Source organism: Vigna umbellata, chromosome 9, assembly GCF_029865625.1.
Source record: "Vigna umbellata cultivar VRB3 chromosome 9, Vumbellata_1.0, whole genome shotgun sequence".
NCBI classification, from domain to species: Eukaryota; Viridiplantae; Streptophyta; class Magnoliopsida; order Fabales; family Fabaceae; genus Vigna; species Vigna umbellata.
This window is the reverse complement of record NC_142173.1, coordinates 30,352,830-30,365,917: the sequence shown is the minus strand read 5'-3', so window position 1 is coordinate 30,365,917 and position 13,088 is coordinate 30,352,830. Positions and strand designations below refer to the sequence as shown.

General features: G+C 31.2%; 1 protein-coding gene and 1 pseudogene across 2 annotated transcripts; both read left to right on the top strand.

Annotated features, from left to right (window-relative positions):
* Nucleotides 1–1,889: 1,889 nt before the first annotated feature.
* Nucleotides 1,890–3,942, top strand: LOC148193169 (peroxidase 12-like). Its single transcript, XM_088098165.1, has 3 exons — nt 1,890–2,170; nt 2,266–2,451; nt 3,225–3,942. The coding sequence occupies exons 1-3, from the start codon at nt 1,916–1,918 to the stop codon at nt 3,843–3,845; spliced, it is 1,062 nt and encodes a 353-aa protein (XP_087954291.1). The 5' UTR covers nt 1,890–1,915; the 3' UTR covers nt 3,846–3,942.
* A 6,014-nt stretch (nt 3,943–9,956) lies between these two features.
* LOC124836266 (peroxidase 12-like) lies at nt 9,957–12,641 on the top strand (annotated as a pseudogene). The gene is made up of 3 exons (XR_015782218.1): nt 9,957–10,358; nt 10,561–10,755; nt 11,865–12,641. The product of XR_015782218.1 is annotated as a peroxidase 12-like (transcript).
* Nucleotides 12,642–13,088: the final 447 nt, after the last annotated feature.

The window sequence follows — 13,088 nt, the reverse complement described above, 5'->3', positions numbered from 1 at the left end:
GGTTTGAGGATGGGAGTGGGAAGAAAGCAACTTCGACGGAGGAGGAGCGGAAGAGGTGAAAGGTGATCAATGGTTGGAGGAAAGAAGAAGCGGTGCCACGTGGATTTGATTTTAAAACACATCGGCCATTAATTTTAATCAACAATGCCACGCCATCAAAATATAAAATACAGCTCAGCTAAACTTAACGCCGTCTGACAGCACTTAACGGTTAGGGTAAAATTTGCTCATTTTTACAAAAAATATGACCCAATTGAGACCGAAAAAAAAACGATGACCCATTTGAGATTCTCATATAAATACGAGGACCATCCGAGGGTTTAAACCTTTTATTTATATTAAATTTTATATATTTTTTGTAATTTTATTTAAATTTATTTTAAAAATGTATAAAATATTTTTTTTAATATATGTGGGTATCCGTAGATACCCATAGTTTAAAAAATCTGTGAATTTTTTCAAACGAATATCAGTGCGGATGATGAATGAGTTACATGTAAAATTTTTATTTTGCAGTCAGATATGGGTAATTGGGTTGTAGATAAACACTATCTATACTTAACTCAACCCATATCATCCCTATAGTTGTGGTATTTGACTTAATATTCTTAAAATTGGTTGGAAATAAATGTTATAGAAATAGTTTGAAATGAAGTGATTTAAATTTAAAATGCAATTTTATATTATTTTTTAATCTAATTTATAAAGTAGGCGTAATCCACCTTTATACAATATTATAATCATGCCACTGTACGATTTTATATTAATATATATTGTTAAATTGTTGACAACAAAAGAATAATATATCTCATAATAACTTTTATTTAACATTTATATTATCATATATGAATAGGTGAGTAACTACAGCAATTTTTTCACAAAACATATATATTATATCTCTAAATAGCAGATGATGATGGTTTAGTTTCGAAACATTAAACGACTAAATATGTAATTAAATGTATATATAAAATAAAATCACATATTCACGTAACTATAAAGATAAAATGAATTTGATCCCAATAATTATTATTTTTCTTTCTAACCAAATATACTTTTAAGAACAAACATCAGTTATACAAACAAAACTAAACATATTTTTCATAAAAAAAACTACATTTTTAGCTTTTAAAATAGACCTATAAATTCTAAATTAAATTAAGAACCAACTTAATCCTAAATTAATAAAAAAAATTATATTTTAAAAGTCGTTTCTTAAAAAAAGAAGAAGAAAACTTACCACCACTCGAATCATACTCTTAAATATCAGTTCTATTTACCAAAACGGCGGGTGCGTATGTTTTAATGTTTTATTTTAGTAACTATATTTATTTTTTTGTGTACTGAAATTTAAGATCTAAATCCCCAGTGACCATTAATTTGAACTAATTCAAGGTCTTATTTCGTAATTCACTTTTTAAGTAGTTTTTTCAGAGACTAAATTTATCGTTTACTGAATGTAATTTTATAGAAGAATTTTAAAATAAATTATTAAGCAAATGAATTGGCTTATAAAGTAAATTAATAATATAAAAAAAACATCTTTAAAAAGTTGTTGTTTATATTTTTATACAAAGCTAATGTTTTTTAATTAAAAAGTTTATTGTGTATTCTGAAAATACAAATCATCGAAACCTATATAGAGAGTAAAAAGCTGCATATATTTTTTAAGAATCTATTCACTATTAATAGATATTTTCTACCGGTCATCTCTATTATTTGTTCCGTACGTGTGTATTTATATTTTATATCAGGTTTTGATTTAGTATTTCTGAAAAAATGATGACAATTCACATGTGATGAAACAAAGTGGGAGGCATGAACGTGCCAGTCTCTGATTGAGTGGGAAGAAGGCTCCCAGTCCTATAAATAAGTGGATAGATGTTATAATTTGAAGTATGATTTAACCAAAAGAATGATGGCTAGTGTTAGTGGCATTGCTACCAACACGTCCTTCTGCATTTTGTTATTGCTTTCTTCCTTACTTTTTGCTTCCTCTGAAGCACTTGAAAGGCCTCCAATTGTGAAAGGACTATCATGGAACTACTATTTCAAGAACTGTCCCAGGCTTGAGAGGATAGTCGGAAGCCATCTCCAGAAGGTCTTCAAACAAGACAATGGTCAAGCACCTGCCTTACTCAGGATCTTCTTCCATGACTGCTTTGTTCAGGTATTTAATATATATGTATTAGCATGGATGATATTTAATATTATATGCATGGATGCTTTTTTACATATTTTGAAATTTTGATGATGTTGGTGAAGGGCTGTGATGGGTCGATATTGTTGGATGGAAGTCCTAATGAAAAGGATCAACCGGCAAACATAGGGATAAGGCCAGAGGCGTTGCAGACTATTGAAGACCTTCGATCTCTTGTTCACAAACAGTGTGGAAGAGTTGTCTCTTGCGCTGACCTCGTTGTTCTAGCAGCACGTGATGCTGTTTCTCTGGTAAATTTATTAATTCATTTCATGCATCTTCTAATATATCTTTTATCTCTAAACTAAAATCATCAAAAAACTTATGTATATCCAAATATTAGTACAAGTTTACGTTAGATAAAAACGAAAAAATAAAGTAATATAAAGAAAAAAAATTCATTGACTCGTTATCTTAAAGAGTGGTGTCAATTTTTGTTAAACATCTTCCTTAATAAAATCAACAAAAACTTCCTAATATCCTTCAAAACACACAAAGAAAATACAAGTATAGAAACTGGAATTAAAGAAAGAAAATTTCAGAGTTACTTTTAAAGAAATTTTTAATTTTAAAAAACTCTAAAGAATTTAGAATTAATTTACTCCTAAACTAATTTTGATTTATTTTTATAAATATTAGTACAGAAACTTGTACAAAGATGTATTTTTTCTCCCATTTAAAAATATTCCACAAAAGTTAAATGAAAGAAATTGTGTAAAATAATTTCTTCTCTTGACCAAGTCATCCTGTAAGTGATCATCATCATAGCACTATGACCTAAAAAGAAGGGGTGTAATTATTCTCTACTAGAATGACTACGACAATACTTCTCTTTTTCATTGGTCGGTACAATGAACCACACCACTTTAATAAAAAAATATTAATTCTTTTAATCATTACTCTCTATATTATTAAGAATATTAACTATTTAATGAAAGAATCAATGAGTGTTGCTTATATGTATAAGAATGATTAGCATTCTCTTGATGATTTTTTTCTTTTTTTCTTTTCACTTTGGTTTTAGTCTGGAGGTCCAAAATTTGCAGTGCCACTGGGAAGAAAGGACGGTCTAACCTTCAGCATAAACGGCACAAGAAACCTTCCAGGGCCGTCGTCCAGAACCGGCAAGCTCCTCGAAACGTTCGCCGCCAGAAATTTCAGCGCCACCGACGTGGTGGCGCTCTCCGGCGCGCACACATTCGGGCGGGCCCACTGCTCCACATTCTTCAGTCGAATCAACCAGACGGAGACACCAATCGACCCGTCCTTGGCGAAGAACCTGAGCAATACGTGTCCGAGCGCGCAGTCTCCGAACACGGCGGTGCTGGACGTGCGAACCCCTAACGTTTTCGACAACAAATACTACGTGAACCTGGCGAACAGGCAGGGCCTGTTCACCTCGGACCAGGACCTGTTTAGCGACTCGAGGACAAAAGGGATTGTGAACTCCTTTGCTTCCAATGAGAAAGTGTTTTTCAATAGCTTTGCCGATGCGGTGGTGAAGTTGAGCCAGTTGGATGTGTTGACGGGGAATCAAGGACAGGTTCGCGCCAAGTGCTCCGTTGCCAACAAGAGGAAGGAGGGTTTGGTGGTAACCTCCGTGGTGGAAGAAGCTGTGGATTTACGCGGTCACATGTCACATTAAGGAATGTTTGTTTCTTAATTTAATAAATTAATGACCGTTTCTGCAATGTGTAATCCTTACTTTCTTTCAATCTTCACTTCCTCACCTTTTCTTATCATTTCGTATTCTGATTACCAGTTTTAAACCCTTTATACTCTCATCCCTTCAAAAATCACACTTTTCTTAATATAAAACCAACCCATTCAACCTCAAAATGAAAAATAAAATTTAAAAGTCTTATTTTGCCACGTTGGATTTAATAAGGTGAAAAGGAGAAAAAAATAAACAATAAAAAATAATATCAATTAAATGAAATGTCTTAAATTTTTGTTTTCTGATGAATATATCCTCGGCGGCGTTAGTTTATAAAATATTATTATTATTATAATAAATGGAAATAGAAAGATGATATAGGCAATAAAATTTTAATAATTTAGTTTTTACAACATACGATACATTTTTCCTGTGTTTTTGAAATCTTCAACCATTACAAGAACATGACATCCTCTTAGTCATGGATTGAGAGCTGACCATCCAATGAAAAAATATTGACCAGTAGTATAAAAGTTAAGCTCAGCAATAACAATTATTAATATATAATTAATGAAAATAATAATTATTTAATTGACAACTAATATGAATAATATCATTTATTGATAATAAATGCATCAAACTTAATATAATATCTATAAATATATGTTTAAAAGGACTGTGGGTGATTACAAATCTTTATTAGAAGATTATTAAGCAAAATCACTTATTGGGAGTGTTTTTGACATGTACTCTCTCACATGAAAGAGAGAGACAAACAACACATCTTTGATAAAAGAAGACTATCATTATGCAAAATCACTTACTCAAAGTGTTTTTTACATGCACTCTCTCTCACATGGAAGAGAGAGACGAACAACGCATCTTTGATAAAGATAAAAGAGGACTATCATGAAGTCTATCTCATCTTCAAGACAGCTTGGAGTATTTTGAGTAAGGGACCTCGATACCTTACCCGAAACACATAAATTTTCGCTTATTTTCTTGTTTAGTTATTTGTTTTAGAATTTTGTTCTTGTTTTCGGTATATTTGAACATGTCTTATTGAATATTTCAACAGAGAACGTGAAAGAAGGAAATTAAAATAAATATTTCTAGTTCTTTTCATTTTTAATTGTTAAGATGTTTTTTTTATAATATTTTTAGAACTTAATAACATTTAGACGAGAGTTATTATTTTGAATAATAGGTTTTAAAAAATAGAAGAGAATCGGTAAATAATTTTTTTTTCTTTTTCACAATTTTGAATAAACAATGTAAAATTGAAAAGATCACTCTAGTTTCCATATAAACAAAAAAAATAAATGTTTATTTGTGTTAACACTCGTTTGGATAATTAGTAAAATATTAAGTAAAAATAAGATTTAAGAAAAATTAAAATACTAAAATAAATTAAATTATAAAGAAATACATAACATGTCAAATAGTTAGACTTGATGTTTGCTTAGAAGAAATAATGTGTTTTCATTTGTAAGTCTAGACTAATAGAAAGTTAATTTTCTTTATGTCAATGAATGCAATATAGGATTGGAATTTTTTTCCCTCTTTCCATAGGTATATGGAACATTCAACTGGATACATGAAACATTTTAAAATCATATTTCTATAACTATATTTATTATTTACAAATAGGCAAATACTTTTAAAGTAAATAAACATCCTAAAACTAACGGAAGCCAAATGCTTATAGTTGAGCTAACTATGTAAATAATAAAATTTAATATAGTCTTACGATATTTCAATAGACACATAGAGAGTTTAAAATTTAATGTTTACAATATGACTTACACAAAACAAGATAGATGTTACCAATAAGGACCATTGATATCTTGAAGCTAGTGTGAAGTTTTAATGATGATAAAAGCTGAAGAATTGAAGACTCTAAATGCATCTTTGTTAAATGCATTTTGTAGAAACAAATATATAGGATAAATTGTAATGATGTAAAAACTGTTAAGAAGTTTTCGTGAGTCATTGCGCAAATAATCGATTATCATGAGCCAATTTAGAAGAGAGTTGCTCGTGCAAATAATCGATTATTGTACAGAATAATCGATTATCATTGTTTCATTTAATATTGTCAAAGTCTTTAAAATAATCGATTTTGCTCAGGATAACCGATTATCACATTTTGAAAACCCCATAACAGACACAAATAATCGATTATCACTAGTGGCACTTGGGAGATGTTTTTTCAGTTTTTGACCCTGCACGAAACTAGGCTTATAAATAGAGGTCTTCACAGCTCTTAGAAAGAACTTTTCAATTGAGAGTATTAGAGCTTTGTGCCTAAGGAAAACTCTCTTGAGTGAAAATGATCTATGTCATTTTCAGAATACAGTTTGTCTGAGGAAGTTCTCAAAGTGGTAGAGTGCTCTTGCCTGGTCTTGTGAACAGGAGAAGCTGCGCTTTGTGTATCAAAGGTCAGAGCGGTTCTCTTCAAGTTGACAGAGCTGTTGCTTCCGGTTCGTGCGTCGAAGGAAGCTCTTCCGGTTCGTTTGTCGAAGGAAGTTACTTGTTGCACTCTTCTGGTTCGTTTGTCGAAGGAAGGTGTTTTCTATTCTTTGCTCATTTCATTATCTTGTAATATGTACAACTATATTTTTAGTGAAAAAGGTTAATCACTATAGTGATTAACGACTGAACGTAGAATCTTTTTATTCGAACCAGGATAAAAATTCAGTGTGTCAACTTTTCTATTCCCTACACTCTTTACTGTTTTATGCACTTCAACTGTTTGATAAATTTTCTCTAAGAAAATTGATTTTTTAAAACGGACACTTGATTTGTGACCGTAACACGCTTTTCGAATATCTTATTCCACCGTGCGACTCTATATCGGTGCAATTGTTCCGACAATAGAGAGTGAATAAAAATTTGAAAAAATGTCTTTTTACTAATTTAATCATATGATAAATTATTTGATTAGTTTTTTTCGTCTATTTTACACCAGATTACTTACAATTTAAAGGGAATAAAAATTAAGTTTCTAGATATTCAATGAAGTCTCTTAAGATTTAAAATTATTTTTATTTATATAAGTCATGGTTTGAGTTTCTCATCTAATTATTTTTAACACACTTTTACTTTAATCTTGGCTTTATTTGTGTTGAATGTATGAGTTTATCTTTTTTATGATAACAAAAAGTAATAAAGTTATTAATTTAATTATAAAATTAAATTTAAATAATTTTATAATTTTATTATTGGTAATTTTATTATTTTAGATAATTATTTTATTGTAAATATTTATTTTAGTTAAAAAAGGTTAAATTTTAGAAAAAAGGGTAAAATAATTATTTTAATTTAAAAAAAAAAATGTATACGCCAAAAGCGAAAATCCTCTTATACAATAATATAGATAATTTTAATATTTATATTAATTTTAAAATTATCAATATTGATTATTATATTAAATCTCAAATTATAATTTCCATTTATATAATATTTTCATGCATTGACATATAATGTCTGTTAACTTTATTTAAAATTCAGTGACCCAAACTTCTATCCAATGATCTCAATCATGCCCTCAAGTCCAACAACATTTACTTTTGTTATATGACTTTCTATCAAGTAAATGTAACAAACTTTCATGTCCCCAGTCTAGTGTAATTAATTTTAATCAATTAAAGATAATGTCATACGCTTTTTCTTTTTTACCGTGTAAAACTTATATGATCACTGTAATAAAAGTTTACCTTTTTTAAAATGAAAATTGAAGGAAAATTATGTGATTAAGTAATTAAGATTAATCATTTTTCACTAGTGCAGAAAAACTCTTTAACAACTTTTAGACGTTTGACCATCAAATATCTGATGTAAAAAATGATCGGACATTGTTGTAATTAAAATCACCATTTAGACGTTGGTTGGGGGTTTCTTGACGTCTAAAAAATAAGATACGTCGGCCCCTACAATTGGACGCCAAAAATAGACGTTAATATTTTAATTGGCTTTATACGTCCAAGTTCAGGATATCCGACGTCTAAGACCTATTTAAACTTCGGGGCCCACCATTGGACGCCAATGAGGTAGTCAAATTCCAAAAGTTATCATTTAGACGTTCGATCCGCCACACCGACGTTTAAAATCTTATTTAGACGTCAGCCCCTCCTAACCCGGACGCCAAATATGTCCACTAAAATTATATTTTAAGCCCTTTAGATGTCTGCTAGGAGGAGGTCCGACTTCTAAAGTTATTTAGACGTGCTAGGAGGGGGCCCGACTTCTAAAATGTCTGCTATTACCAAAACCGCGAACACGAGACAACAGTTTACGCACACTTAGTGTTCATCATCTTCCTCACGTTTTCTCTCCATGTCCAAAGCTTTTGAGGTTGTTTTCTCTATTTTGCATCGTTTAAAATTAGTTTTACTCCGATTACATTACTCTTTGATGAATTATCTTCCATTTGAACTGATTATAATGCGTTTTCGTTGCGTTTTGGTGCAGTTTTGCGCGTGTTCTTAGCCAACGATTTTGAGCGTTTTTGGCCGGTGATTCTTGCGGTTTTGAACGGTGCACTCCTCCATTTCCCTCCAATGTGTTTTTGAACGGTGCACATGAAAACGTCTAATGGATTACAGAAACCAAGATTCGTCGAGGACATTAAAAGTCAACTGTCCCACAATTTGGACGTCTATATAGACGTCCGGCCTATACTATCTGACGTCTCCCAACAAAACGTCAATGTGAGATCAAATATTAAAAACTCTAAATAACAGACATTAAAAACCTTTTTTCACTAGTGTTTAAAAAGTTGTTACTGTGATATTTTATTAAAGAATATTAAAACAAGAATGAAAATTATAACAAAACACCTAAACTATAATAAAATAATGACTTAAATATTGTCATCTTTAATATTTAGTTTATTAATAAAGGTATTTAAGAGTTGTCATCGTATAAAAAACATTTATGTAATACTTTGAGCAAATATATTTTTTTCTACCTAACTTCAATTTTAGGTTTCAAATAATGTTGACCCACGGGCCTTACAGTCTTATCCTTTTGTGTATATTTCTTGGATAAAGCTTAACACAAATGACATAATTATGCTTTAACGATACAAACAAATATAAAACGTTAAAATCACATAGTTAATTTAAAAAAAAAACAGTTTAAATGGTAAACTAATTTATTTGATTAATACAATAACATGAATAAAATAAATTAAAATATTAATTATCAATGCTGAAAAGACCATCTTGATTTATATTGTTGTTTAATTTTACATAATTTTTATCAAAATAAAACATTAAAAAATAGTAAAGTAATAAATAAAGCAATTTTGAAACATGTTTCAAGAAGGCGTATGGGACTACATAGAAAATATACCAAAAGAGCAAAATATAGATATAAAAGAAATAGTACAATAAAGTTATAAAAAGCAGCACAAGTTATATATTGATGAGATTGAAATAGATATAAAACTACTAAGCTTTGCGTAAGGTTTGAAAACTCCTATAGGTTTTTTTTTTTATATAAAAGCTTTATTACTTTTCCAAAATTATTAGCTATTGAAAATAAACTGAATAAAATGGTTAATTTTCAGCTTAATTTTTTACTTTCAAGGAGAAAAAATAAATAAATGGAGGTAAAGATGATATTACTGGATTCGTGTATTTTAATTAATTTGGAACAAAACTGACTGAAAAAGAATAATTTGAAACATATTGATGGCCGTCAAAGTTGAATTGTACACGTGCCCTGTTGAGCAGTAGGAACAGTCGAGGGAGCTTTCAAGTTTAGACAGCTAAGAAAAACTAATATTAAAAGTAGATAAATTTTAGAAAAAAATATATTTTAATATCCATAAATTTTTTATATTTATTTGATATATATATTTTTTTAATTTACTTTTTCTGAAAAATTATAAATTTTTTCATACCATTTTATTGTCAAATAAATGTAAAATATATTACTTAAATTTTAAAAATCAATTTATTATGTGAAAGAAAATTGAACGGAGGAGATCGTCAATATATAGGCTCTATTCATTGTAATATAATCTCGTTCACTTGCCTTGTCATTGTCTAACCTTTTGTTTCCTCTGGAGACGTCCTTGAACCAACCACACGGCTGCTGAGAATCCTCGTAATCTGCAAAACTCCATTTATTATTCACATTCACGCAGTGGTCCATTCTTCAGACTCACTAATTCTCTATAAATACTATACATCCCTTGCTACATCTGAACCCATTACCTTTCTACTTTTGATCATGGCTTCTATTTCTTCTAATAAGAATGCTATTTTCAGCTTTCTTCTCCTCTCTATCATTCTTTCTGTTTCAGTTATTAAAGTGTGTGAGGCACAAGCCAGGCCTCCTACTGTCAGAGGTCTATCATATACCTTCTATTCCAAAACTTGCCCTACGCTTAAATCCATAGTTAGAACTGAGCTCAAAAAGGTCTTCAAGAGCGACATTGCTCAAGCTGCTGGCTTGCTTCGCCTTCACTTCCATGACTGCTTTGTTCAGGTAATTAATCAAACACTAGTTTACAGAATGAATAACGGTGAAAAACACACTCCACAAACATAAACACAAACACTTGGTACTCGTGGGCACTAAACATTTTTGGAAGAAAGAATTTGATAACAATTAATCCACATTTAGCTGTTATGAAACATTCATCGATTTGGGTGTACAAAAATCATGGTGAGAAATGCGTTTGATGTAGGGATGTGATGGGTCAGTTTTATTGGATGGATCTGCAAGTGGGCCGAGTGAGAAAGATGCGCCACCAAACTTGACTTTGAGAGCTGAAGCTTTTAGGATCATCGAAAGGATTCGTGGTCTGTTAGAGAAGAGCTGTGGAAGAGTCGTCTCATGTTCAGACATCACTGCCCTCGCTGCACGTGATGCTGTTTTCCTTGTAAGTACCATTATTTTGGAAGACTTCATGTTTTCACTCTTTTTATTCTCTTACTTTTTCTTAACAATTCTATATAATCATTTTTTATTCAATAATTTCATTTAAATTTAATTTTATTATACTAATTTAATAATAACACAGTTGTCAAATGGAAGAAAAAGCAGTCTCAAACTAACTTTTTTCTTTCCAATATTATTCAGAGATTGTGTATTAGTTATTATCGAAAAATATGCTAAACATAACTTTTAAAATCATTATTATAAAATTAGAAAAATATGTCTTGGTCATTCGTATGTGACTTTATCTTTACCAAAGAAAATTGAGGGAGTGATGAAGGTTACGTATTTTCCAAACATGAAACTAAACACTTTTTGTTCTTCCCAAAATTAATCATTTTATCATTAGATTTAAATGAAATAAACATAAATAAAAAAAAAACACATAAGAAAATATTTCAAAAAACTTTTGTTTGATACGAGAAAAACACGTTTAATACGAGAAAAGGACATGACAAACAACATCAGAAAGAATACGCAATATAAAAGAATAAATCCCTCATTTAATACATGAGGTTTAAGAGAGAAAAAAAAATCAAGGTCCCGTACTATATAATCCTTTCCTTCCAATTTGAAAAAAAAAGGTACTTAAAAATGAGCAGATATTTAAAATACCATTATATCTTTTATCGTTAAAACGTACACAAACAAAAATAATATACATATTTTTATTTTAAAATAATTGTCATTCTTTAAATATACTACTTTAAACAATTAAGGGAGTGTCATTTGAATACTGAAGAAATAAGTACGCATGTTTTATTCAATACTTGCTTCTTCTTTTTGTACATCATAATACATAGAAGAAAGTCAGCAAATTGGTTACAACTAGTTATACTAATACACGTTGAAGAAAATGGAACCATTCATATTCATGGAAAACAAAATACATAAAAGGATGTTCAGTGAGTCAATCCAACCATACCCTTAAACAATGGTCAACATTTTGTTTTTACTTTTCTCCATTGACACTTTCTTTTATAAAGCAAAAGCCTTCTTTCTCGTTTTGTGGATTGATAATGTATAAAAATTGTTCTTTATTATGAATGACAGTCAGGGGGACCAGACTATGAGATTCCCTTGGGAAGGAGAGATGGGTTAACCTTTGCCTCTAGACAGGTGACATTGGACAACCTTCCACCACCCTCAAGCAACACCACCACCATCCTAAACTCCCTCGCCACCAAAAACCTCGACCCCACCGATGTGGTATCCCTCTCTGGTGGACACCATAGGCATAAGTCACTGCAGCTCTTTCAACAACAGACTCTACCCTACACAGGACCCTGTCATGGACAAAACCTTTGGCAAAAACCTCAGACTCACTTGCCCCACCAACACCACCGACAACACCACAGTCTTGGACATTCGATCCCCCAATACCTTCGACAACAAGTACTACGTTGACCTCATGAACCGACAGGGCCTCTTCACCTCCGACCAAGACCTCTACACCGATAAGAGGACCAGAGGCATTGTCACCAGCTTTGCCGTGAACCAGAGTCTCTTCTTGAGAAGTTTGTGTTCGCCATGCTCAAGATGGGTCAGCTCAGTGTGCTCACGGGAAATCAAGGGGAGATTCGTGCCAACTGCTCCGTGAGGAATGCCAACAGCAAGGCCTTCTTGAGTTCCGTCGTGGAAAATGTGGCCCAAGAATTCATAGAAATGTAACCGGTCTTCTTTGTTGTATATGTTATGACCATGAATAATGCGTAACCCTTGTTTCTGGATGATCTAACGTGGTAGGGAACCGTTCTCTAATGTTCCTAGTTATATATACATACGTACTTGAGTTGAAATAAATTTTAAAATCTGAATAAGAGCTTCTCATTGGCATGTATACAATACACTTCATCTTAATCATCATGCGCACAATATATCTTCTACATAACTTCCTTAGAGCAGACCTGAACCCATCCGTGATAGTAAAATCCTGAACATAAGGCTTCGTTGAAGAAGTTAAACATTTAAGGAAGAGGATTTCAACATGAATAAAATAAAAAAAAGCTTGTCATATTTACAATTTTGACCTAGAGGAGTATAATACAACTATATAAAATTGAAACCAAATTGGTGACTAAGATACCCCACAAGAGAACACCTGTTGTGGATTGGTGACCAAAATTTTCTTTCCATAATTTTTTTCTCATTATTTTTTGCATAGCAGATCATACGGCCCAAATGATGGAAATGCCTATATCGGGCCTGGTTCAAATTGGTCCGTAGTTTTGTGGACTTGGATTGTCTGGAATGTTATTTTTTGGTAACAAGGGGTGA

What these genes read in the sequence shown, in the direction of transcription:
- LOC148193169 (XM_088098165.1), top strand. Translation starts at nt 1,916, where the DNA reads ATGATGGCTAGTGTTAGTGGCATTGCTACCAACACGTCCTTCTGCATT. An exon ending in TCCATGACTGCTTTGTTCAG is followed by an intron (nt 2,171 to 2,265) that starts GTATTTAATATA and finishes ATGTTGGTGAAG; the next exon opens with GGCTGTGATGGGTCGATATT. An exon ending in CACGTGATGCTGTTTCTCTG is followed by an intron (nt 2,452 to 3,224) that starts GTAAATTTATTA and finishes CTTTGGTTTTAG; the next exon opens with TCTGGAGGTCCAAAATTTGC.